Source organism: Arachis stenosperma, chromosome 1 (genome assembly GCF_014773155.1).
Source record: "Arachis stenosperma cultivar V10309 chromosome 1, arast.V10309.gnm1.PFL2, whole genome shotgun sequence".
NCBI classification, from domain to species: Eukaryota; Viridiplantae; Streptophyta; class Magnoliopsida; order Fabales; family Fabaceae; genus Arachis; species Arachis stenosperma.
In genome coordinates, this window is record NC_080377.1 from 126730385 (window position 1) to 126755765 (window position 25381).

General features: G+C 36.9%; 3 protein-coding genes across 7 annotated transcripts; 2 read left to right on the forward strand and 1 right to left on the reverse strand.

Annotated features, from left to right (window-relative positions):
- The first annotated feature begins 5999 nt into the window (after window positions 1-5999).
- LOC130946894 (WEB family protein At1g12150-like) lies at window positions 6000-8277 on the forward strand. Its single transcript, XM_057875790.1, has 3 exons — window positions 6000-6052; window positions 6207-6397; window positions 6545-8277. The coding sequence occupies exons 2-3, from the start codon at window positions 6239-6241 to the stop codon at window positions 8162-8164; spliced, it is 1779 nt and encodes a 592-aa protein (XP_057731773.1). The 5' UTR covers window positions 6000-6052; window positions 6207-6238; the 3' UTR covers window positions 8165-8277.
- A 612-nt stretch (window positions 8278-8889) lies between these two features.
- LOC130940799 (SEC14 cytosolic factor-like) lies at window positions 8890-12632 on the reverse strand. Of its 4 annotated transcripts, XM_057869039.1 has the most exons (12): window positions 12501-12632; window positions 12128-12402; window positions 12005-12033; window positions 11308-11391; window positions 11149-11202; window positions 10868-10945; window positions 10630-10683; window positions 10442-10501; window positions 10255-10350; window positions 9800-9901; window positions 9596-9676; window positions 8890-9511 (listed from the first exon to the last, which is right to left on the reverse strand). In XM_057869039.1, the coding sequence occupies exons 2-12, from the start codon at window positions 12180-12182 to the stop codon at window positions 9200-9202; spliced, it is 1005 nt and encodes a 334-aa protein (XP_057725022.1). In that variant the 5' UTR covers window positions 12183-12402; window positions 12501-12632; the 3' UTR covers window positions 8890-9199. The 4 variants fall into 4 exon arrangements, with proteins under 4 accessions (XP_057725022.1, XP_057725029.1, XP_057725046.1 ...); XM_057869046.1 differs by lacking the exons at window positions 12005-12033; window positions 12128-12402; window positions 12501-12632 and adding an exon at window positions 11643-11938; XM_057869063.1 differs by lacking the exons at window positions 12005-12033; window positions 12128-12402; window positions 12501-12632 and adding an exon at window positions 11664-11684.
- Window positions 12633-22212: 9580 nt separating this feature from the next.
- Window positions 22213-23863, forward strand: LOC130960603 (U-box domain-containing protein 35-like). 2 transcript variants are annotated; one of them, XM_057886048.1, is made up of 4 exons: window positions 22213-22830; window positions 23053-23171; window positions 23244-23359; window positions 23466-23863. In XM_057886048.1, exons 1-4 carry the CDS (start codon window positions 22392-22394, stop codon window positions 23716-23718), a joined length of 927 nt encoding a protein of 308 aa, XP_057742031.1. In that variant the 5' UTR covers window positions 22213-22391; the 3' UTR covers window positions 23719-23863. The 2 variants fall into 2 exon arrangements, with proteins under 2 accessions (XP_057742031.1, XP_057742037.1); XM_057886054.1 differs by having other exon boundaries at window positions 22215-22830; window positions 23469-23863.
- The last annotated feature ends 1518 nt before the right edge of the window (window positions 23864-25381 follow it).

Below are 25381 nucleotides of genomic sequence, written 5' to 3' on the forward strand. Positions count from 1 at the left end.
TGACATGGTTGGCATTTTTTCACAAAGTCGGTTGCATCTTTCTGCAAGGTCGGCCAATAGAATCCTGCTCGGACCACTTTTCTGGCCAGCGACCTTGCTCCGAGGTGATTTCCGTAGATTCCACTATGTACTTCCTCCAACACCTCGGTGGTTCTTGAGGTCGGTACACACTTCAGCAATGGTGTTGATATCCCTCTTCTGTAAAGGACATTTCTCACCAATGTATAATGTTGTGCTTCCCTTCGGATCTTTTTAGCCTCTTTCTCCTCTTTGGGGAGGATGTCGAATTTTAGGTATTCGACTAAGGGATTCATCCATCCGAGATTTAGGCCGACTACCTCAAGTACCTTTTGTTGATCCTCTGTTTTTGATACCGAGGGCTCTTGGAGGGTTTCCTAGATCAGGCTTCTATTGTTCCCTCCGGGTTTGGTACTTGCTAACTTGGATAGGGCGTCAGCTCTGCTATTTAGATCCCGAGTTATGTGCTTAACTTCGGTTTCCGCAAAGCACCCGAGGTGTTCCAAGGTTTTTTCCAAGTATTTCTTCATATTGGGGTCCTTTGCCTGATACTCTCCACTTATTTGGGAAGTCACCACTTGTGAGTCGCTGTAGATCATCACCTTTGTAGCGCCAACTTCTTCTGCTAACTTTAATCCGGCAATCAAGGCTTCATATTCTGCCTGATTGTTTGAAGCCGGAAATTCAAATTTTAAGGAGACCTCTATCTGGGTCCCTTTTCCATCTACCAATATTATGCCTGCGCCGCTCCCTGTCTTGTTGGAGGATCCGTCTACATAGAGTTCCCATGTGGTCGGTTTTTCCTCTTGTTCACCTGCGTATTCCGCGATGAAGTCGGCGAGGCATTGGGCTTTAATTGCAGTCCGAGTTTCGTATCTCAAATCGAACTCGGAGAGTTCTATCGCCCATTGAACCATTCTCCCTGCAACATCCGTCTTTTGGAGGATTTGCTTCATGGGTTGGTTTGTACGGACTCTTATTGTATGAGCCTGAAAGTAAGGTCGTAGCCTTCGTGAGGCTATCACTAAGGAGTAAGCAAACTTCTCTAGTTTGCGGTACCTTAGCTCAGGGCCTTGTAGAACCTTACTGGTAAAGTAGACCGGGTGTTGACCGACCTCGTCTTCTGTGATCAGGGCTGATGAGACAGCCCTGTTTGCGACGGATAGGTATAGGACGAGGTCTTTTCCCGGTATTGGTCGGGTCAAGATAGGAGGTTGGCTTAAGAATTTTTTGAACTCTTGGAACGCCTCCTCACATTCCGGAGTCCATTCAAACTGGCATCCCTTCCTTAACAGGGAGAATAATGGAAGGGATTTTAGTGCCGATCCTGCCATAAATCTGGAGAGGGCTGCAAGTCGGCCATTGAGCTGTTGAACCTCTCTTAAACAAGTCGGGCTCTTCATTTCTAGGATGGCTCTGCACTTGTCGGGATTGGCCTCAATCCCTCTTTGTGTTAGCATGAAGCCTAGAAATTTCCCTGCTTCTACTGCGAAGGCGCATTTTGCGGGATTTAATCTCATCCCATGCAACCTTATAGTGTCGAAGACTTGTGAGAGGTCGGTTAAGAGGTCGACTTCTTGCTTGGTTTTTACTAACATGTCGTCGACGTATACCTCCATTAGGCTCCCTAGATGGGGGAAAACACTTTGTTCATCAGCCTTTGGTACGTAGCCCCTGCATTCTTTAATCCGAATGGCATGACCACGTAGCAGTAGTTGGCTTTTGGTGTGATGAACGATGTTTTCTCTTGGTCGGGTTCATGCATCGGGATTTGGTTATATCCCGAGTAGGCGTCCATGAATGATAGGTATTGGTACCCTGAGCTGGAGTCTACCAGGGTATCAATACTTGGTAAGGGATAAGGGTCCTTAGGACAGGCTTTATTCAGGTCGGTATAGTCGACGCACATCCTCCATTTACCATTTTGTTTTTTGACTAGCACTACATTGGCTAGCCATGTTGGGTATTTGACCTCTCTGATGAAGCCGGCTTCCAGGAGCGCCTGTACTTGCTCTTCTACTATGGAGGTCCTCTCTGGGCCGAGCTTGCGTCTTCTTTGCTGTACAGGTCGGGACCCTGGGTAAACCGAGAGCCTGTGAGACATGAGCTCGGGATCAATCCCGGGCATGTCGGAAGCCTTCCAGGCGAAGAGGTCGGAACTAGCTCTTAGGAGTTCACCCAACCTTTGTTTCAGGGTTTCCCCTAGGTTGGCTCCTATGTAAGTCACCTTTCCTTCCTCTTTACCGACTTGTATCTCCTCGGTTTTTCCACCCGGCTGGGGTCGTAGCTCTTCTCTTGTCCTTGTGCCGCCCAGCTCTATGGTGTGGACTTCTTTGCCCTTTCCTCTCAGATTTAGGCTTTCGTTATAGCACTTCCTTGCCAATTTTTGATCTCCTCTCACCGTTGCTATTCCTCCTGGAGTCGGGAATTTCATGCAGAGGTGAGGAGTTGACACCACTGCTCCGAGTCGATTAAGGGTAGTCCTGCCAATTAAGGCATTGTAGGCTGACCCTTCATCGATGACTATGAAATCTATGTTCAAAGTCCTCAATTTTTCCCCTTTTCCGAAAGTTGTGTGAAGGGGCAAAAATCCCAGTGGTTTTATTGGCGTATCCCCTAACCCATATAGGGTGTCGGGGTAAGCTCTCAACTCTTTTTCATCTAACCCCAGCTTGTCGAAGGCGGGCTTGAAAAGGATGTCCGCCGAGCTTCCTTGGTCCACTAGGGTTCTGTGGAGATGGGCGTTGGCCAGGATCATAGTTATCACCACGGGATCATCATGCCCGGGGATTATCCCTTGCCCATCTTCTTTCGTGAATGAGATGGTGGGGAAGTCGGGCGCCTCTTCCTCGACTTGGTAGACTCTTTTGAGATGCCTTTTGCGAGAAGATTTGGTGATCCCGCCTCCCGCAAATCCTCCCGAGATCATATGGATATGTCTCTCTGGGGTTTGTGGCGGCGGATCTCTCCTGTCCATATCATCCCGCTTTCTCTTTCCATGGATGTCCGACCTCTCCATGAGATATCTGTCAAGCCGACCTTCTCTAGCCAGCTTTTCTATCACATTTTTGAGGTCGTAACAGTCGTTGGTGGAGTGACCATATATTTTATGGTACTCACAATACTCGCTGCGACTTCCCCCTTTTTTGTTTTTAATAGGTCTTGGGGGTGGCAGCCTTTCAGTGTTGCATATCTCTCTGTATACATCCACTATAGAAGTCTTTAGAGGAGTATAAGAGTGATACTTTCTGGGCCTTTCGAGACCGGGTTCTTCCTTCTTCCTGACTTCCCTTTCCCTCTCCCTAGAGGAGGAAGTAGGTCCAGGTCGTGAACTCAGGTCTCTTAATCTGGCATTCTCTTCCATGTTGATGTACTTCTCGGCCCTTTCTTGTACATCACTTAGAGAAACGGGGTGTCTTTTGGATATGGACTGTGAGAAGGGACCTTCTCTAAGTCCATTGACTAACCCCATTATTACTGCCTCCGTGGGCAGGTCTTGGATTTCTAAACATGCTTTATTGAACCTTTCCATATAGGCTCGTAGAGACTCTCCAACCTCCTGTTTTATCCCCAGGAGGCTCGGTGCATGTTTTACCTTATCTTTTTGGATTGAGAACCTCATCAAGAATTTTCTTGAGAGGTCTTCAAAACTGGTGATGGATCTTGGGGGAAGGCTGTCGAACCACTTTATCGCTGCTTTCGACAAAGTGGTCGGGAAAGCCTTGCATCTCGTAGCGTCGGAGGCGTCAGCTAGATACATCCGACTTTTGAAGTTGCTAAGATGATGCTTTGGATCCGTAGTTCCATCATAGAGGTCCATATCAGGGCTTTTGAAGTTCGTTGGAACTTTTGCCCTCATTATGTCCTCGCTGAAAGGATCTTCTCCGCCTGGGAGTTGATCTTCTCCTTCGTCGCGGGAGTTCTTGAGAGAGGATTCTAGCTGCAAGAGTTTTCTTTCTAACTCTTTTCGCCGTTCCATCTCTTCCTTAAGGTACCTTTCGGTTTCCTTTTGCCTCTCCCGCTCTTGTTCCAATTGCTCCAGGCGGCTATGAACCAATCCTATTAGTTCAGCTACGTGAGCTGGTCCGCCTTTTTCTGAGTCACGCCCATCTGAGGAATTTACCTTCGGATTCTTTACTCCGGAGGTACCCTCTCTGTGTTGATCATTGTCTTGATGTTGGGCTGTGTCTTCATTGTCATTGCCCATGTCTAGATTCTCTTGCTCAGAATCTGTTTCGACACGGCCTTCTTCATGGGATCTTTCTGCCATCGAGGGATGATCTCTCGGGTCCCCGGCAACGGCGCCAATGTTACGGTAGGCAACCGGAGATTAGTCCAATGGATGGCGTCTGGCGGCCCAAGTGAGTGATGGAGGACTCCAGGTAGGTCCGCAACTCGGGAGGCTCCGTCCGACTTGTGCTCGCGTGGGAATGGGGGGTGGTACCTGCAAAGACACTCCGATGCCTAAGTTAGCAAGGGTGTAAGCAGGTCTTAGAGAGTATTGGACTTAGGAATACCTGATTGGTGTCAGTGTACTTATAGTGGTGAGCCAATAACCACCGTTGGTGTAGTGCCGTATCTTTAGGGTGATAACCATCCCTATTATCTTGGGGAGGTTAAGATATGGCTTTATGAGGCGGTTAGAGGGATTTTAGGGGCGGTTACTCATTTGAATGAGTATTTATCTGCCAGCTAGTCTCACATCCGACCTCTTCATACCAAGTCGTGGTTGACACCGACTTCTTATGTGAAAGTCGGTATTTCGTAAGGTTTATCCTATTGGATTAGGCCTTTCGGTTGGACCTGGGCCCTTATCATTGGGCCAGGGTATGAACAATTATTAATAGCCAATTGATGGTTACAAAATATCAAAATTGTTAGCCTCCTAGCATTCCTCTTTTTATTTTATATGAATACTACAAATCTGAGGGTCAGTTTTGTATTCCAAAACTGAAAAAATTTTTGAACAAGCAAATCGAGCTTCTGATTTGGGTTTTCTGAATTTTTTTTTTGTTTTTTAATCCAAAACTGACCTTCATTTTTCTACCTCCACTCAGAACCGATTCTCGTTTTTTTACTTTCATCCAAGATCAGACTCAGTTTTCTATTCCTACTCAAATCTAAGTCTCCGATCTATAATTTCTAATTTTAAAAAAAAAATATCTCCATATCCATAAGAAACACACTTTTTATAATTATATATAACATACTCTTCCAATTCATTATAAAAAAAATTAATCTTAAAAGTACGTTATTGAATTACTAAACTAAATAAATTGGATTGATTGATAAAAGTGATTGATAAAAAATAATATAAATTTTGCCTATCCTTAAATATTTTTATTTTTTTTATTTCATCATTTTTTACAAATTACAAATAACGAACTACAACTAATATATCATATCATTTAGGCATTTAACATGACCACTATCACAGTTAGGAATATTATCGTTACGCAATTACGTGAAAGAGATTGTTGTTGATTTCTACTTGTTGGTTATGCTATGTATGGTATGGAGTCAAATCTTATCAAAGGATTGGCTGTAACAATTCAATTTATGGACAAGAGAAGAAAAGAGAAAGACAATCCCCATCCCGATAATAACAATAACAGATCATATACATAATGTTATGGATAAGATTAAGGTTAAAGTTAATGTTAAAGTTAAAGTTAATCCTGTGGTGTTTCACTATGTCCAGCGTGGCATACTTACTAATGATATTCCGAAAATACCCCGGGAGAGAAATTTCAAAATAGTATTTTGACACCACCCTGTAATGACCACAAACCTGTCTGTGAGATGAGCCAAAATAGGCAAAGCGAAATGTACGTCGCTGCAGATTTATTCAAACACATTGTCAAAGGGGAAGGGTCCCTGAAGCCTTCGCATACGTGTATAGGAGGGAAAAGCTTGGGCTCAAAGGAACCTCTTCCTCTTCTTCTGGGGAGTTCTTTTGAGTTCCTACCTTCCCCGGGCCCCCCCTCTCTCTCTCTCTCTCTTCTGCCTTCTTCATCATCTTTGTGTCTTTCACGTAAGATATCATATTATTTGTACATAGTAATAAGAAAATGCCGTTTGAAAAGCTTGCATATTTTGTTGTGCATTTTTTATATCATGCATGTCAAGATCTGTGTGCATAGAAACGGTTATCAATAAAATATTATATGAATTGTGGTGTGATGCAGTGCGGTGCAGGTAATTAGAAGGATCAAAGAAAATGCACGCCGGGTACACAAGGAAGGCAGCTTCTCCAAGAGGAGAGGTGGGAGAGATTGACACAACGGCTCCGTTCCAATCCGTCAAAGCTGCTGTTAGTTTATTTGGAGAAGTAGCCTTCCACAAGGACAGATTTTCTATCAAGAGAAGATCTTCAGAGGTATTCATCAATTATTACATAGATAAATGATATGCAATGTTCTTGGATCTGTAGGCAATTTTACAAACTCACAATCTAGATGATGGATGTTGAATAAGGAATATATATTTATAGATATATTGTTTGGCTCTTGTTTTATGGTTGCAGAATGTGTTTGAGAAGGAGACACAGCTTGTCTTGGCACAAAAAGAGTTGAGCAAGATAAAGAAGCAGCTGGACAATGCCGAGACGGCGAAAGCGAAAGCGCTGTCCGACCTTGAGAAGGCAAGGATGACACTCAAGAATTTGACAAGAAAGCTGTCCAACATGAGAGAATCCAAGCAATCGGTGATCAATGCTGCTCAGGCTGTGCAGAATCAGGGAAAACAACTCGAGAAGTCGCTAAAGTCGCTGTCCGTTAAAGCCATAGGATTTGAGGCATGGAAACGTGAAGTGGAAAATGCAAGGAAGAAGTACACGGTAACCATAAATGAACTAGATGCTTCTAAGCAAGACCTCACCAAGATCAGGCAAGATTTTGATGCAGCTTTGGAGGCAAAGCTGGCAGCACTGCAGGCAGCAGTAGACGCTCAGCGTTCGGCAAAACTCAACTCCGAAAGGATCAGCGAACTCTCGAGTGAAATCGCAAACATGAAGGTGAGAGCATCAATTGAGCAAATGAAGCTTTCATCTGAAGCAGCAGAACAAGAAGAACAGCAATCAAATGTCACAGGACAAAGAGAAGCCCAACTAGGCTTCTACAGAAGTGCTAAGGAAGGAGCATTGGAAAAATTGCAGGCCTTAAAAAGCCAGTATGATCCAGAGCTAGTGAAGAGTCTAGATGCTAAACTTGCTGAAGCAAGTGCAGAGATTGAGGCTCTTCACGAGCAGATGAGAAAGATCCATGCTTCTGAGATGGAAACTGTGAGAATTGTAACTGCAGAGCTCAAAGAAGCAACAAAGACACTGCAGGACATTGTTGCAGAAGAAAACTCCCTCAAGAACCTTGTGTATACTCTGAGGCAAGAACTAAAACATGTGAAGAAGGAGCAGGATGAAGTGAGGGAGAAGGAACAGGCAGCGGCAGATCTTGCTTCTTCCCTTGCTGAAGAACTGCAAGGGAGCATGGCAATGGCAAAGCCTAAGCCTGGTTCTGAGGAGGAGAAGGAAGCTGAAACCTATTACGAGCAGAGTCTGCAAATCCGGAAACTAAAAAAGGAGGCAGACGAAGCGAAGAGAGAAGCTGAAGAGATGAGCAGAAAGGCTCAAGAGCTGAAGCAGGAGGCTAAAAATTCCCGGGCAGTGTCTGAAGAGCAAGGGATTAAGCTCCAAATTGCTATGAAGGAGGCTAAGGAAGCAAAAGCATCAGAACAAAGAGCCCTTGTGGAGATGGAGCATCTCGCTGAAGTGCAAGCCAGAGTCACAAACTCGAAAACCGGTGCTAGGATCAAATTGTCAAAGAATGAGTATGAAACAATGAATGAAAAAATCAAGAAGTGTGAAGATTTGGTTCATGAGAAAGAGGCAGCTGCCAAGGCCGAGTTACAAGCAATTTGCATGAGGAAGAATGAAGTGGAGATGAAGGTGCAAGCTAATCTGAAAGCAATTCAGGAGATAAAGGCTGCAACAGAAATGGCTTTGTGGCATGCAGAGATGGCGGATTCTGCAAAGGAGGCATTTGAGAATGAACTAATGAGGTGGCGCCAACAAAAGCAAAAATCAGATGTTTCCTCCAAGATGATGGATTTCTCAGAGAGCTCTTCAAGATCAGTGTCACTTAGCATCTAGAAAGTGAAATCCACCAACAGATGCTTGTGAGATTGATTGACTCATTCTTTCATTCATTCATTATAACAAAGGAACACTCCTTGCAGTGAAACACCACTCACTTTATGTATCAGCATCTCTCATAGTACGCTTGGAAACATTTAAGGCTTCCATTTTTTCATTGAAAGAACATTGTGCAAAAAATGCCAATTATCATTGTATACATACTCTTGCTCCTAGGTGATAACTTTAAAGTAAAGTTTCTGCCTCTTCAGTCAGGTAAACTTAAAATGTAGACATAGTTGTCTATCGTTCCTTACTGCACATTATGTAGACTTTTGCAAAGTCAACGATGGTTAAAAGTACCATGTGTTATTACAGGAAGTAACAAAACATCAACATCACAAATTCACAATCTAGTCGTACCAAATAATCAGGATTCTTAGAATGCTTCTAAAACCAAACCAACTCGCCTAATATATATCGAGACATTAGGAGGCTTGAGCATCAAACATTCTCATTGGAGAAATTCTTGTATGAAATATAAATCTAGCACTTCATATTTTAACACAATAACAATCAAACTCACTCCACTAGCTTTGTTTAAACTACACTTCACTGCTGTGCTTAAATTAGGAATGTCATGTCTGTCAATTCAAGAGCCTTTTTAATTAACGAGGACAAAGGACATGATTATTTTATATTGTAATAACGAATGGGAAACAAAACACTGGCGCATAAATGAATTGGATGTGATGAATTGATTATATTCTGAGACTAACATTAATAGTAAAGTATTATGTAAACAACAATACTTTAGCCACAAATAAGAATGTATTTTTATTCCTACTTATTTCTCTATACAATACTTTCAATTTAATATATTATATCTGCAAAGAAATGGACAAATGATATATCTAATCTGGCTACTACCTCTGAATTTCTAAAACAAACAAAAAATATGGATGATTAGTAGTACTGTCAAAGATCAGATGATCAAGAGATTCAACAAAGCCTTAGATGTTAACTCATCAATGCAAATCCTGAACGCAAGTATTAGTCATCATTGATTTTGAGGTCTGAAACTCCATTGCCATTATGAAACTTCTGTAACTCTGACTCTAAAGTCTTGGCAATTGATGCTTCTTCACCTTCGGCCGGCGGCTCCGGAAAATCTACATGAAAGGATCCCTGCTTGATGGGTTCAACAGATTCACGGAGTCTGGCTTGCTGATTGATGTAACTGTAGAGCTGTTGGTGAAAGGGGTGATCCAAGGAATAGCAATTTTCACTTCCTCTCCCTGAATGCTTGGATGATCCAGAGCCTTCTTTTTTGCAGAAGTGTGGCAGAGATGAGTAATCCATGATCTACATACCAAGTTTTCTTTATTAGATTCAATTAGGCAACGTAGAAAAAGAATGCGGAAACCACATAACCAAGACTGTCTCTACCTTCAACAACTCCTCTCGCCCACAGCCTGGTAACACCTGCACTTTTCTTTTTGTCCTCTCTTGTAAAAGTGGCTTCACAACCTGCTAATGCTAAGTGTTTAACATCATGCTGGTGTCTCAATAGGTGCTCAGCAGAAAGCAACTGCCATTTAAAGTAGCAATTTCACACAGGAAACAAAGTTGTAGAGAATAATGTCTTCTTACCTTCCAACAAGCTGAAAATATGTATGGGGTATTTACAACGTAATAAGTTTCTGTCTTCTCGGGGTAGTTCAGATCATCAATGGATGATATAATAGTTAACAACTGCAACAGCATAAACAAGTCAGCAAGATATATAGCCATTAAACTCAGGGAAGGGAGGAGGGAAGAAACTTCATTATGTCATTTTTCATAAAGCAATGAGCAAAGACTCCAATCTGGAACAAAATTTTGTGCATGTTAAGCACTTTCAGATATACTACAAGTTACTAATCCTGATCTGATAACAACCATTTTTACATGAGCACAAACTTCTCCAGCATACCAATTCTTCACAAGCCATTCTATTCACAATCCATATATAACTTCAAGAAGGAACATAAATAAATTCAGTGCATAATTAATCATGGGCATGCTAGTCTTGCTGGATCAAGTGGCCATATGAACTAAATAAGTACCTTAATCTGGTTCAGGGCTGACAGCTTCAATCCTGTCATATCTAAAACCTTTATACATTTGGTAATAGGCCGCCCATGCTTCTTCGACGCAGAAGGCTGCAGCCATATGTGTCAAAACAAAAAGGAAGAAAGTCTCCTATAACTAATAACTGGTTAACAGAAGAGTATTCCAAAGACTACTGCTCACCAAGATTACTCGATCACGATATTCATTAATTTGAATGTGAGACTGCACATAATAATGAACCTGCACTCAAACAAACATACAAAATAATGCCAGAAGAGATTGGAATCAAAAGCCTGAAGATTAATGTATACTGTACCCCAAAAAATAAAGCAGTGTCCTTTTTCTTTTCTTCTAATAATTAAACTTACAGATGCTTTATCTAATGTGCTAAGCCCAGCACCAATTGCGAAGACAGGAAGACCCTAGAGGAAAATAAACAGGGAAATAAGTCAACTAAACAATATTATTTGATCAACATAAATGTAAGTATGTGGTCATAAAACCAATGTTTCACTAACAATTGCAATAATGTCAGGTTGCTTTCTGTTTTGAAGCACAACTATGATGAAATGGAATGAGAAAAAGAATATGTTTGAGAATGAGTACCTCTCTTGAGTACCCTGACAAACCTATGAGTTGTGAATCACGCACTGCTCTGTATAAATCAGGAGGAATAATTGGTCTCTGAAAAGAATCACCAAAAAGATTTATGTGATGAAAAAGAAAAAACCAATACAGCACTAATGAGACACACTGTATACTTAGCAAAATAAAAAAAAAAGGATAGCAGGAAACAAACCTCATTGAATCAAGCATTGAACTTGGAAAAAAAAAGAATATATATATATAAACTATTGTGTTAGAGATACAACATAATATGAACTTACAGATAAGATGTTGTCAATATCATTTTGAACTCTCCAGTTTAAACAATCAACCAACTGAAACACAGTACAACATCATGTTACTTAGTTTTAACTTACAGTGAAGAAGATATTAGCAAGCAAAAGATTAAACAAAAAGGACACTTGCACTATGTATCTTACCATTTTATGGGCCTTGGAAGGATTCCACTCTCTTGCTTTTAAAAATCGCACTAGAGTTTGAGTGACATATCCTTGATGAACATTCTATCCATGAAAGCAAGTAAAATCAATGAGAGAGAGAAAAGGAGAAGGAACAAATGTATTATATCGAATTTAGAAGGAAGAGTTATTAGCTTTTTCAGCCAACTTTTAGTCAATACTAATATAGACAGAAATTATTACTCGTGTTCATCAGTATATAATTAAGAAACTGAGTGAAAGTGTGAAACACAAGAAAGACTATAGATACTTAAAAATTGAAACATTTTACATAGTGTGCCAAATATTCAAATCACCAGCAAAGACAAAGATTTCACTTTCAGGGACTCAAGCTATGTAAAGAGAACCCATTATCTCACAAAACCTACAAAGCAGCGAGCTTTCTAACAGGCGATACAAGAACACAAAAATTAATGCAGATTAAAAAAAAACAATATATAAACTGTCAAAATCAGCATAGTTTCCTAGTAGCAAAACCCAGGAAGTAATTTTAATTCAAAGTCAATAACTGTGGTCGGGAGAAAAGTTGAAAGGTCAAAAAGTCAAGGAATGAATTTGACTTGAAGAATTTGGAACCGATCGGTTAGAGCAGAAAGAAAGGAAGGAAGAAAGAAAGGATGAAGAACGAAAGCAGAAGGAAAATAGGAGAAATGCTAACCTGGAATGTTTTCTTCAATGGCTCCTCAACTGCCATTGTTGGGAAATGGAGTTCAGCAAAAGAGAAAACAAGTGAGGAGCCCATAATGAGAAGAAAAGGAAGAAAGAGAGGTAAAGGAGAAACCTTGATCCATTGATGCTTGCAACTCTTTGACGGCTTCCTCAGGAACAAGCCCCATTTTGTTGTTGCTGAGAATGAATGAAGAGCCAACAAGCCCAGAAATTGGTGGCGTGAATGTGAACACAACACAAACCCAATTCAATTGGGGATAAGCCTTTGTCGCAGCTTGCTTAGGTTCAGTTTTCTTCGCACTTTAATTTGCTATTTTGCTTCAATGTTACTGATACCGCTGACGAGAAATTTGAAGAACGGAGAGAAACACACACGGAGAGAAAGGTCTAACGAAGAAAAGGAGGGTGCATTATATATAACTAAAGAGAGGAGAGTCAAAACTCAAGATTCAAGAATGGCGGGCCTAACCTAACCCCGCTCTCACCTGGAAACAAATTCTCTGTGAATTAAATTTACATTTGATAAATTGAATCTTCTTGAGAGAATAGTTAATTCAAAACACACACACTCTCTCTCTGTGGATTAAATTGAATGTTCTCGTGATTAGTGGCATGGTTGATGTTTATTTTTCCCTTACTACTATTATATGTTAGAAATAAAGATGCAGAAAAAAGGGAAGCTTCCGAATCTACAGTATCAGAAGACTTTTCAGCATAAAGCAGGAACCAAAGTATCTTTTATCCTATGTTTGTTTGAGTGGAAATGGAAGGAAAGAAAAGAGAGAAAAAAAAAAATAGGAAAGAAAATGATTATTTTTTATTGTTTAGTTGAAGAGAAAAATTGAAAGGAAAGAAATTGGATGAAAAAAAATTAGTGGAGTTCACTAATTTTTTTTTCTCTAACATTGGAAAGAAAATAGAGAGAAAACTAATGTTTCTCTCTCTACTTCCAATACTACATCTTCACTTTTTTTAATATATATTATAATATAGGGATAAAATTGTCTTTTTATAACATTTCTTTCCTTCTTATTTTCCTTTCAATCAAATACATCTAAAGAAAATAAAAATCCACTCAATTTCTTTTCTTTCCTTTCTTTTCTTTCTATTTCCTTCCTCTCTATTTCTTTCCTTTCAACCAAACATAGTCTTAATTCTTGAATAAAATCACAGCCACGTCCCGGAAGATTTTGATTTCGGATCATTAGTGTCCCAAGGAAAACAAAAAATTAATTTGACCATTTACAATAATAAATGGAGATAATTTTTTAATTTTTTATTAATTTATCACGTAAAATTTAATAATGATATTTATATATCTTTATTTATATCTGAATCAAAGTTATGAGTTTATGAGTTTTGGAGATTTTAATTGGCACAATATTATTTTCAAGTTAGAAGATAGAATTATCTACGACGACATTCGGATACTTAAGTTAATAGTGTTCTTAAGTGTTAAAATAGACAGATATCTACTTGCTAAGTTTTCTCTTTTCTTTATACCGTTTTTTCGATTCGACATTATTAGAAATTTACTGTTTTCGATATCTATTTTTTACTATCATAATATGGTGACTTAAAGAGGTTTTGACGTTTTTTTTCCTCGTGATATATCCTTTAGCTCGTAACGTAATATTCTCGTTAAATGTTAATAATATTCTTTAGCTTGTCGTTTCGATAAAAATATCTATCATTTTCTGGTCTTTGATAGCAAAACGTGGTTTATATTGTATATCAAATTAGGATAACTCTATGGACTAACTCAACATCCGACCTGTCAAATCTGGCTTTTGCAAAACCTTTCAAATTAGTTTATCGGTTCGTACTATAATTAAATAGCTTTGAAAATATTGACGTAACTGACGCGCCAACGTAATCAAACCAAAAGCCAATTTTTCTAATTTTAAATATCTTAATTCATGTAATTGAAGAACCTTACTTATAAAATAGACAGGCCATTGGTGTTTACCCTCATTTTTCAATACTAAAGTGAAAGCTATAGTTTCCTCAATCACAGATAAATACAAATAAAAGGGGTTTTCAGGTTCTAATTTTGTTAAGATAGGAAGAGACGGCAATAATTGTTTAAAATATTGGAAGGCAGTCTCACACTCCTCTATCCAAGCAAAATCCATTCCTTTTTCATTAAATTAAAAAATGGTTTCATTTTTTCAGCAGAAACACCCAAAAATCTTGATAAAGCGACTAACCAACCTGTAAGCCTTTGAATTTCTTTAAGGCTCTAAGGACTTGACATGTCGAATATAGCCTGACACTTCTCAGAATGAGCTTCTATTCTCCTTTGAGTTACCATAAAACCTAAAAATTTACCTCTTCAAACTCCAAAAACGCATTTCGCTGGGTTCAACCTCATCTTGTGAAGTTGGAAGCAAGATATTTCTTTCAAATTAGTAATCAAATTAGAGTCTTCTTTAGTTTTTATCAACATGTTGTCAGTATAGACTTCCATGTTCTTCCCAATTTGCTGCTTGAACACTTTGGCCATCAACTCCTGATAAGTGGTCCCTATATTTTTCAAACTAAAAAGTATTACGGTATTAGTAAATCCCTTCCGAGATAATAAAAGAGGTTTTATCTTTATCAGGTTTATGCATACGTATCTGATTATATCCAATATAAGCATCTAAGAAACTGAGTATATGATATCCTGAGATAGAATTTATCATGTTATCTATATTAGGCAACCATGTAGAATAAGTTAATTCTCTGATAAATCCAGCATCCAACAACTCTTGAACCTGTTTCTTGACCTCGAAAGCTCGGTCAGACGACATCATTCGACGTTGTTGCGCAACAGACTTAAACGTAAAATTAATAGCAAGTTGGTGGGACATGAATGTGAGATCTATCCCGCACATATCAAAAGGTTCTCATGCAAATAAATTTACATACCTCTCAAGAAACCCTAAAGTTTCAACTTCAAGGGATAAAGTAAATCCTTATTAATTTTGGTGTATCTTTATACAACATCTCCAATATGAAACTTTTCTAAATTTCCATTGGGCTTTGGTCTCGACTTCGCTTGAATTCAGGTGTCCATATTAACAAGAAATACGCCAGTAGAATCCTTAGCTTTGTCTCTCAAGGACAAACTCGCTTTATTGCACTTTATGGCAGTTACCCGATCTTGTTGAATAGTTGCCACCCGACTTTCTGAGGTTATATACTTCATGATCAGGAATTTTGTTAAAATAAATGCAGACAAATAATTCAACGTCTTCTTTTCGAGGATCACATTATAAGTTGTTGAATCCTTCTGAACGACAAATTCTGCTGGAACCACTTTAACGTTTGGACCTTCCCCTATGGTAAATACGAGATCAATAGCCCCATGAGGCTTGATGTAGTGATCTCTTAATCCCACTATCCCAAGAAGGTATGACTTCAAGTGCTAGTCCTTCAATCCCAATGCATCAAAAGCGTTCCTAAAAAGCAAATTCGAATCTGCCCTAGTGTCTACTAGGATTCCTCTTACAATGTAATTTTCTAATTTTCCAGTAATTACTAATGGCTCATCATCATTTGATATGGTGAACTGAAAATCATCCAATGTGAATTGTACAGTAGGGATGCTGGTTACTTCCAGGACCTCCGAATTTACTGCTTTAACATATCTTTTAATGGCATTCTTAGATTTAGGCAATCCATTTCTGCATATTTTGGTCTTCATCATCATTTTGCCCTCTGAGCGACCTAACGTGTTGAACAAATTTGGGAAGTTTTCCATCTTGAATTGCTTGTTTCAATGTATCCTTTAAATCGATGCAATCTTCAGTTTGATGACTATAGGATTTATGATAGTCACCATATTGTGACTTATTCAAAGAAGCCCTTGATTGTATTTATCTTGCTTTAGGGAGGATACCCCTGTGAGACACTTGCTGATAAACTTTCGCTAATGAGGTCACCAACAGAGTATAGTTTAAAAACTTTCCAACTCGCGGGGTTGACGGCTTTGGGGTGTAGCTTATCCTGATGTCCTGACCTTATTAGGTGATGGAGCGAGGTTTTTGCTCTTGGTCACAATCACTTTCGAGACATCTTCATCCCTCATATACTTTAAGGCGATTTGATGGATTTTTTCCATAGATTTTACATTCCTGGAAGTCAAGTGTCTCCGAAAATTCCCTTCTAACAAGCCTGCAACTAGGATATGCATATGACTTGTGAGAAAACACGACTTGTGTATATGCATCACCCTTGTGCGTACGCATAAATCAGAAAGGCTTCCCAACTTGTGTATACGCACAACTTGAAAATTTTCTGGGTGTATGTATGCATACCCCTCCTGCGTACGCACGAGTACTAACACCCACCTTGTTAGGTGTGCACGCACCATATTATGCGTTGGCACGCGAACCGGAATTTTTGGTTTTTTTGTAAATTCTCAGATTTCAGATTTTTATACCAAATTTCAAATTTTCATAACTTTTTCCACAAATTTTTATTTTTCTTCATTCTTAAACTATTTTAAAGATCGTTTCACTAGCTTAAACTAACACAAATTGCATTTGATTTTGAACTCCGAGCGCCAAATTATGACCCGTCGAAGTTGGTCAAAAACTAGTTTTTACCAAATTTTACTTAAGTGCCAAATTCACTAATTCTCAATTCAATTCAACTCAAAACCAACCCAAAATCATTCATAGGCATCCTCAACGCATAATTCTCAATTCTCTATCTATCCTTACAATTCAAGACTTAATCAACTCAATTTCAACACCGTCAATTAATTCTAACATTTAATCCATCATTAGTCAAAACCAAACCATCAATCCCACAATAATTCACACAATACCAATATATCCATTATCACAAACAACCAAACATCAATTAACTCATACCACTTACCTCCACTTATCAAATAGGAGATTCATCATCCTATCACGGGTTCTGGTCCAATTTTGATATCAATCAACATCATAAACATCCATATCACTCAATCTACAATATTGCAACCAATTTCAATCCAACCCTATCTTAGGGACAATTAACCTAGATTTTCACATAGTGTTACACGGTACCTATCTAAAATTAAGATCTGTACCTTCGTTGATGGTGATCTCAACCTCGAAAAACTCTTCTCCAACAATACCAACCTCCACCAAATTCTCAACACTTTGATATGCAACTCTACTCTGCACCAAATTAATGCCAATGCCAATTCCGAACGAGCCGAGATAATCCACACAATCTAATCACAATAATAACTCAACTTTCATACTAGGATTTTACTCAAAATTATGGAGAATGAAGGGAGTTAAGCTTCCTTACCTTAACCTAAGAATCCATGCTAGAGTACCCCTAAAGAACCAAAATCACAGGATTTCAACTCACACGTACCCTAAAAAATACAAAACCGAAGAGAATCGAAATCTGGGCAAGGATTTCGTGTTTACTTAGCACAATGCCTAGATAAAATTAAAGATGGATCCAAAACGAACGCGTGGCCAAAAACGGCTCGTTAATCAGAGTTTCAGAGCAAAAGTTATGGACAAATAAAGATGGTGATGAATAGTGTTAGGATCTCTCTCTCTCTCTCTTAAAACCTTTAAAATTAGTGCTTTAATTCATATCCTAATTTTTATTCTCCTAAATTATAATTTTTTTATTTTCTAATCTTCTTTATTTTTAATTAATTATTCAACATTTATAAATTTTACAGAAAATATAGTGAAGTTAAAATGGCTAAGAAGGCCACTTAGGTGTTGGAATAAGGATAAGTTTGGCTTGATTAACAATAATATTGAGAAGGTAGAGAGGGAGATGCAGAGGATTGATAAGCATATTGAACAAGGAGAAGTGGATGAATGCTCGTTAGCAAGAAGTAGAGCTTTACAGGTGTTAGCAGAATGTTGGTATACAAAGAAGGAATTTTATTCGAAACAAATGTCACGATCAAGATTTGCTTCAAGTATGGATCAAAACACAAGTTTTTTCATGCTATCACTGAACAAAGGAAGGGTGCTAAAATAATGAACAATATATGAATACAAGGGAGGATCTTCAGTGGATCAAGAAGGGTAAAGAGAGTCGTGAGGGTATTCTTTAAGAAACTCTATATATACGGAGGAGTAATTTTCGAATATAGAGTTTGAAGCATTATTGGTGATTTCTATCACAAATGAGAAAGCGAAGGAGCTGGAGGTAATTCCGGATGAGGATGAGATAAAGAAAACAGTGTGGGAATGTAATCCAACAAGAGCACCAGGACCAGATGGCTTTAACTTCTGAGTATTAGAAAGCTATGAGGAGTGATTGGTGTGGAGTTCTGTAGGATAGTGACAATGTTCTTTACAGATGGGATTTTACCAAAGAAGGCAAACTTGACTTGGGTGGCTCTTGCACACAAAGAAGGAGGAAAAGATGACCTTGGGGACTATAGACTAATAAGCATGGTGGGATATTTGTATAAGGTTATATCTAAGATGCTTGCAAATAGACTTCGTGGTTTGATGCCTGGTCTTGTAGGGGAGGCCCAATCGGCTTTTGTAGAAGGAAGAAAGATTATGGATGATGTTCTTATTGCTTGTGAAACAGTACACTAAATGAAAAAGAGAAAGGTCCTAGCATGGCTAATAAAATTAGACTTCCAAAAAGCATACGACAGAATAAGATGGAATTTTGTAGATATGATTTTAGAAAAATATAGGCTTTGGTGAAAGATGGAGGAAGTGGATTAAAGTACATGTCACTACAGCTAGTATGTCAATCTTGGTAAATGGGATTGTAACTGAACCATTCTCCATGCAAAGGGTCTGTAATAAGGAGATCCACTGTCTCCTTTTTTCTTTATATTGGTGGGAGAGGTTTTAAATAAAATGCTGGTTAGACTTAGTGAGATGAGGAGAATCAAGACGTTGGAAAAGGGAAAGAAAAAATTAGCCTCTTTCGTCTGCAGTTTGTTGATGATATAATTTTATTTTGTCTCGGAGATTTGGAGTCTGTATGAAACTATAAGAGAATCCTAAAGGATTTTGAACTGATGACAAGACAAGGTTGAAGATCAATTTGATAAATATGCAATAATTGGGATGAACTGTAAAGAGGTGAAAACTCTCCAGGCATGTGCTATTTTGGGTTGTAAAAGGATTGATCTCCCTATTTGGTATCTAGGAATTCCCTTGGAGGCTAATCCTAGAAAAGTTGTTATATGGACTTCGTTTATTAAGAGAGTGGAGGAAAGATTGAAGGGGTGGAAGGGTAAGTATCTAACAAAAGGTAGGAAAACTAGTTCTAATAAAATCAGTTTTGAACAACCTCCCAATGTACTACTTAAGCATATTTAAAACCCCAAAGAAGGTGACAAAGAAGATAAATTTCTTACAAGTGAGGTTTTTTTGGGAAAAATCGGATGGAACGAGGGGAATGCCAGTTGTAAGGTGGAAAGTAATTCAGCCCGAAAAAAAATGAGGGCTCCGGGGTAGGAGATATTGAACTAAAGAAAATGACGTTTCTCTTTTAAATGGTGGTGGAAGTTTGATAAGGGGAATTATCCTCTTTGGAAAAGGATAGTGTGCTCGTGTAATGATCTATGTGGGGATGAACGACTCTACGATCAGGGGCTGAAACTTAATACAGGACTTTGGTCGGATATAAGGAGGATTGAAGAGAGAAACGAGAGGTTGGCTACTTTATTTTTAGACAAGTTAAAAATATCAATTGGAGATGGAATAAAGACAAAATTCTGGTCTCACCTGTGGTTAAAGGAAGGAGTTTTAATGAATAAGTTTCCAAGATTGTATATGATTGCAGCAAACAAAGATAGCCTCATTAGTAGATGTGGGGTGTGGAATGGATTAAAGTGGCTGTGGAGAATCCATTGGAGAAGGCCGCTTAGGAAGTGGGAAGAAGAGATTTTTGAAGAGCTGTTATCAAATAAGGTGGGGATGCAACAACATGATGAATACTCATTGACTTAGTAACATGAAAAATCTAGTTGTTTCTCTATTAAATCTTTATTGCAGAAATACTATGAAGATCTTTACTCGATTCAAGGAAGTGGGAAGAAGAGATTTTTGAAGAGCTGTTGTGGTTTTTATTTACGTTAGCTGTCTTGTGTCCCTCACCTTTCTATTAGAAATTTGTGAGAGGTGGAACTATATAAAAAAAAAGATATAACTGAATAATTGTATAAAATGTTATTAAATTCAAATTAAATAAGACACCAAAAATTCAAATTAAATATGATAATTTAATTCTGTTTTATTAAAAAAAAAATGACCTCATTATGTGAATTACATATATATATGATGACACATCATTTTGTTGGAGATGAAATGCTTTTTTTTTTTTCGTTGGAGACGAAATATACAGCAATAAATCCCTAATTTTAAATGGAGAAGAACTCTATGAAGAGTATTCTAACATCTATACAGTATACTTATTAATAGCACAATCTTTGTAGCAGGCCATTATTTATGTGTAATCTCAATTCTTTACCATTTTTTCCAAGTCCTGCGTCTCTCTGTTTGTCTATCTGTTTTTCTATTCGACTTCTTAATAATGAATCTATTGTCTATCTATATATCTATATATTCTATTTCTTATAAATGTGGTCAATAAAGCATTGAATGCCTTCAAATCTTTCCAAGAAACTGTTAATTATTAAAAATAATTATTTAATAATTTAATGAGTAATCCATAAAATAATAAGATCAATACATAAATGATAAATAATAAATTTAAATATTTCACTTATGATAATAACTAGATAACTATAAAAAATAAAATAACAGCATTTATAAATAAATATTTGATAAATTATTTTCTTTATCAATTTAATTTTACCTAAGCTATTAAATCTAATTTTTATGGTGTGATTTTTTTTTTACAAATATTGTATAGATTAATGCTTAACTTAAGATACAAGTATAAAGGGTTAATCTTTTACAATTACTAGAGAATATAATTTAATATACTAAGAAAAAAGTTTTAAGTATGATTATTATTAAATAATTATAATATTTTTAAAAACCATTAATCAATACATAGACAAAAAATAAATTTAAATTAAACAAAATTAATTTATTTATTCTAATCGAATCAAATAATTAGTATAATTGATTGGTTATAGTTAATGTGGTTAAATAAAATATTAAATAATTTAATATTTTTTTCAATCAAATTAAATAAATAATTAATTATGACACTCTTAAAAATTAATAATCAGAATATATAAGACAAAAATTTAATATAAATTAAAACAAAATCAATTCATTTATTCCAGTCAAATTATATAATTAATGCAATTGTCAATTATAGTTAATATAGTGAAATAAAATATTAAATAATTTGATATTTATTTTAATCAAATCAAATAAATAATTAATTATTTAACGCATTTAAACGAATCAAATAAAATAAATCAATAAATACCTTTAAGAATATGTCATACCAATTATGTTATTAATTAAAGAAACTTGATCCGAATAATTTATTCTTTAAAAACTTAATGTGAGTGTATATCTAATAGAATGGTTGTATAGTATTATTTTTAATATTTTTAAGAAATGAATTGATTTAGAATTAAAATTTGTATAAAAATTAATTGACAAAATAAAACTGGTCAAGAGATATATATTATATTATTATTTTGATAGAAAATTAATAAAATTTTTATGTTCATATAATTATGTTGATAAAATAATTAAAAATAATATAAAATTTTAATTAAATTAAGATTAAATATTAAAATAATAAATTTTATTTTTAATTTTAAATTATTATTTATAATATATAATCTTATAAATATTTATATATTATTTTATAAAATTTAAAATAAAATAAAAATTAGAATTAGTATTAGAGATATTTTGATGTCAATAAATCTTATCGTATGTTACGTAATCTTAAGGGTTCGTGGCATTTGACTTTAATGTATATATATATAGACCGGATCCTAGTATATACTCTGTTCGTATTCTGACTTAACATTTTCCAATGTAGAATGTTACAATCTTTCTTTGCAAATGATTGATACGTACAACCAATAAGAACACATAGCCCAGGGTGATGTTACTTACATGAACCAACCACGATACGAGTAATATTAAAACTTCAAAGTCCACATCAATGAAGTTTCTTGGTTGAGGAGTTTACGGTTTAGTTTGTTTAACTTAAGCCAGTCAACTCAAGACTTTTTCTCATCAACTTAATCAATCAATCGTCACTAGCTAGTTTACTAGTCTTAATAGCGCATAGAGCACGAAAGCCTGAAGCTGCTCTATCAAGATGTGTACGGTCAACTCTGGTTTTCGTGTTTATTACGTATTTACCCTCGGCTACTCAAGAATTCATCAGCTATATATGCATTTCTGTGTTTCAATTTTTTGGTCCATATAAAATATCTGATCATGTCATCAGTTACAAGATCCGTAGAAACGGACTACGACGATGAAGAAGAAGAAAGTTTCGCTGCGTGCAGCTGCAGTAGCTTTATGGCTAACGGGTTCAAGAGAAACCAAGTGTATGATTGCAGCAGTGAGATAGGAGAAGAGGAGGAAGAAGATTACTATTATTCAGAGGAATTGTTTGAGATCAAGCTGATGAAGGAGGCTTTGGATACCATAACAGAAGAAGACGACGACGACATGAGCACTGTCTTCTCTCTTGATTTTCATAAATGCAATGAAGAGGAGGAAGAGGAAGAGAACTTGGTATATGTGGCAGTTGGAGAGGATGATTCAAGCATGGAAGTGTTATCATGGGCGTTGAAGCACGCCGTGACACCCTCCACCACCACCCTCTATCTCATACACGTTTTCCCTATCATCAAGTTCATTCCAAGTCCACGTAAGCAGCCATCGATCTAACCATTTTTGCACTTAATTTCAATTGAAAAATGCTATTATTTTTGTTCATTACTTAACCATTAATTCAATTCTTTAATCTATTAATTCAATAACATACTTTATCACATATTTTTAAACATTGATGGATTCTAATGACTCTCTAGTGTTCTTTGTTTCGATTCCTACCAATTAATTAAAGTACTTGAATGTTCACTAATAACAGTTGGAAAATTTCCAAGGAGTCATGTAAACAGAGAGTATGTTAACCACTTCTTGACTCAAGAGAAAGACAAAAGGAAATTGATGCTTAAGAAATTCATTGACCTATGCATTCATTACAAGGTAAATGGATCCCTGAACCCTCACCTACCTAGTAACATTAAATCATTAATCAATATATTATAAAACATACAGGTTAAGGCGGAGATTATGCTGATAGAGGGCGACAAGGTTGCTGAAGCCATCGTTGACCTTGTTGGGACACATGATGTAAGGAAACTGGTAATTGGGACAAACAGATCTAATTTAAGGTACACCAATTTAGAGACAGAGAGAGAGAGTATATTAATTAATAATGATAGCAAGCATTATATTTTAATTTACTAATAATTACTTTGTGGTATTTGAATGATGTAGCAGAAAATCAAGGAGTGGCATAGCGGACAAGGTACTCAAGAATGCACAGGAAACCTGTGATGTTAAAATCATATGCCAAGGAAGGGAAGTCATGGACAAAATGATTATCCGCAACTCAAATTCATCACGCTCCAGAGACAGCACCACCAACTCACAGTCACAGTCACAGGATGAAGATGAACCCCGCAGCAGCATTGTCCCTCTTCCGCGTTTTGTGCCCAATCCCATTCCTAATTGGTTATTTAGGCTTTGATTTTTATCACCTCAATAACATGACCAAACATTAAATGTGTAAAGAAAGAAAACAAAAATTGTGTATATCTTTTTGTACTATGAGATATTAATTTACTTATTACTTATAGAAATAAAAAATGGTAGTACTCTTCTGAACTTTATAATTCTTTTCTCTAAACTCTTACCGTGATTTTAAAATCTCGTAATTTTTCTGTCTGAATTTCGATCACTACACCGTTTGTAGCTACCCATCCATTGCGTCAAGCTCTACGTTTTTACCGGAATAATTTCATAGGTAACCCGCTTATTCACCATCAGCCTCTTCTTCCCCAATTTTTGGAAAATTAAGTGGAGATATTAAATTTCTTTACTCTTTGATGTTCTAGGATCCAATTAGCTTGAGAAAAATGTTTACTCTTACTTATGTGAAGTTTGGGTAAGGTGAGGATATCATAAATCCTATTTAATTTGCTGAATTTATGTTTCGGATATTAAATTGGGTATATATGTGTTATAAATGTGTATTAGGTTGAGAATAAATAATTTGTGCTTGAAATTGTGGACGTTGGGATTTTGGTGGAGGCTGGATATTAGTATTTTAATTGAGCTTTGTGGCTGTGTTTGTGTTGGGTAAATTGTTTTGGTCGCTACGCAGGAATCGGCCAAGATATGGTTTAAGTTTTTTGCATTTAATATATAATGTTTTGTGAAAACTTAGACTAGACGACCATAGGATAAGTTGGAATGCAGGTGTATACTTACTGTTTAGTAACTTGATGATGAACATGTTTGGTTTGGTTTGGTGATTTGATTATATGATTATAAGTATATTGAAGGAAAGCATGAAGGAATTGTTGAAGTATAAAATTGTGTAATATTATTAAATGGTGGTTGATGAAATGATATACAGTTTTATTGAGTTTTGTTGTTAGCATATTGTATTGGTATTGATAGGGTTGGTGAAGAATGGAATGGAGATTTTGAATGAAAAATAAGGTTTGAAGAATTTGCAAAAGTTGGTTTTTGGGCTAAATTTCGGCGGGCTATAACTTGGCTTTCGAAATTCCAAATTGATTCCAACTTATTTTAAATGAAAATGGGTTCGTGAAGTTTATGTTGTTCGAAGAAAGAAAGAAAAACAATTTAAAACGATTGATTTATGCCCGTTGAAAATTTTGGTATGAAATATGTGGTTATGCAGGTGCCATTTCCTCATTATGTAGCTCTCTGGTTGATCTATTTTTTTTTGGGAGAACGTACGTCCACGCGTACGTGTGGCATGAAATTTTCAACTGTGAGTACGCGTATAGCCCCATGTGTACACATAGGGGATCAACATACATGTCCACGCGTGTGCATGACCCACGCGTACGTGTGACATGAAGTTTTCACCCACACGTACGCATGACAAAGGGACGCGCGCGCGAGCTGCAGTTTCACACTCTCACGCGCACGCGTGAGCTACGCGTACGCGTGGTCCTTGTTCCAGCAAACATGATTTTTGAGTTTTAAACCTTATTTCAAACTTCTAAACCTCTATTTTCATACCTTTAGTCATGAATAGTAGTATTAAACCTGATAATAAGATGAAACTAGGAAATGAAAATAACTTGGAGGTGAAGTAAAGTTGAAAAGTGGTGAATTGATTATAAAATGTTACGGATGATCATGTATGATACTTG

Coding starts and splice junctions, on each gene's coding strand:
- LOC130946894 (XM_057875790.1), top strand. CDS start 6,239: ATGCACGCCGGGTACACAAGGAAGGCAGCTTCTCCAAGAGGAGAGGTG. Junction 6,398..6,544: donor TCAAGAGAAGATCTTCAGAG/GTATTCATCAAT, acceptor TTATGGTTGCAG/AATGTGTTTGAGAAGGAGAC.
- LOC130940799 (XM_057869039.1), bottom strand. CDS start 12,182: ATGGGGCTTGTTCCTGAGGAAGCCGTCAAAGAGTTGCAAGCATCAATG. Junction 10,946..11,148: donor ATATTGACAACATCTTATCT/GTAAGTTCATAT, acceptor GATTCTTTTCAG/AGACCAATTATTCCTCCTGA. Junction 9,677..9,799: donor TATTTTCAGCTTGTTGGAAG/GTAAGAAGACAT, acceptor TAGCATTAGCAG/GTTGTGAAGCCACTTTTACA.
- LOC130960603 (XM_057886048.1), top strand. CDS start 22,392: ATGTCATCAGTTACAAGATCCGTAGAAACGGACTACGACGATGAAGAA. Junction 23,172..23,243: donor ACCTATGCATTCATTACAAG/GTAAATGGATCC, acceptor TAAAACATACAG/GTTAAGGCGGAGATTATGCT. Junction 23,360..23,465: donor ACAAACAGATCTAATTTAAG/GTACACCAATTT, acceptor TGAATGATGTAG/CAGAAAATCAAGGAGTGGCA.